At 35.3% G+C, this 1033-nt stretch overlaps 1 protein-coding gene across 1 annotated transcript in view; it reads right to left on the bottom strand.

Moving 5' to 3' along the window:
- The window catches only part of LOC119592702 (neuronal-specific septin-3-like), a gene marked incomplete in the record, with an annotated part of 40343 nt that overhangs the window by 1126 nt on the left and 38184 nt on the right, over positions 1 to 1033 (bottom strand). The window contains 3 exon segments of the mRNA XM_037941631.1: positions 69 to 217; positions 387 to 503; positions 761 to 854. Of these exon segments, the coding sequence (XP_037797559.1) occupies positions 69 to 217; positions 387 to 503; positions 761 to 854 (360 nt within the window).

Below are 1033 nucleotides of genomic sequence, written 5' to 3' on the forward strand. Positions count from 1 at the left end.
ATTAGACATTATTATCTTTAATTTTTATTCTTGTTATTCATGATCATACAAGAGTTTTTGTTTCTTACCTTATAATCATATCTCTTAAGTAGGCAAAATCATTGTGGTGTTTATTCTCTACTTCAACCAGCCCCCAGTTAGAACGTCGACCCAAGACCTTCTTCCCATGAAGGTCGTGCCATGTAGTGCTTCCTACCACAGCAAATGGGAGTCGTTCCTTGAAGGGGGAATTTTCACATTAGGAACGTAAAATGATTAATATGCATAGTCTGATTCATTCACATTCTTAGTCTAGGTAGTTGAGAATAGCAATTAGGATACTTTATTCATTAAATCTATTAATATATCAATTTATCTACTTATAGTATCAATTTATTTTCTGTTACCCTGATTTTAGCATTATCATGAACATCCTCTATGTCTTCAAATTCCTTCACTGGGTAAATCTGGATCCCATGATCCAGCAGATCTGCTCTTATCCTCTCCTTGAAGGCCATCCTCTCCTGTAAGAGAAAGGTATATTGTAATTTCTGTAACAGGTGCTAGTTATAACTGCCAATGACACATTGTGCTTGCAGTTTTGTGAAAGCAGGCCTGATGATCAGAGGTGATATGAACAGTTTATGCAAAATTTAAAAAAATGTTTGGGTCTTGTTCTTAATGGTGAAAGAAAGAGAAGAGGAATGCACATGAAATATTCAGATATTAGGATTAATGTTTCACAAATCACTCTACATATATAAAGAGCAATAATACACACCTCTAGTGTTAGTGTGTCAGCCTTTGCAATGACAGGCACCACATTTACAATCTTATCCAGCCGCTGGAGGACCTCCACGTCTAAGGAGCTTAAGCTGGAATTTGAACACTTAAATCCTGAGGCTGAACAGCTTAAATTAAGATATGCAGTAAATGGCAAACATGATTCATATTCAGTGGTGTAGAATAATCTCTTAACAAATGTATCCAAAGACCTAGAATTAATTAATTTAGTGATACCCTATACAGAGCCCTTATCATAACTAAATGGTAA

This window comes from Penaeus monodon, chromosome 30, assembly GCF_015228065.2.
Source record: "Penaeus monodon isolate SGIC_2016 chromosome 30, NSTDA_Pmon_1, whole genome shotgun sequence".
Lineage (NCBI taxonomy): Eukaryota > Metazoa > Arthropoda > Malacostraca > Decapoda > Penaeidae > Penaeus > Penaeus monodon.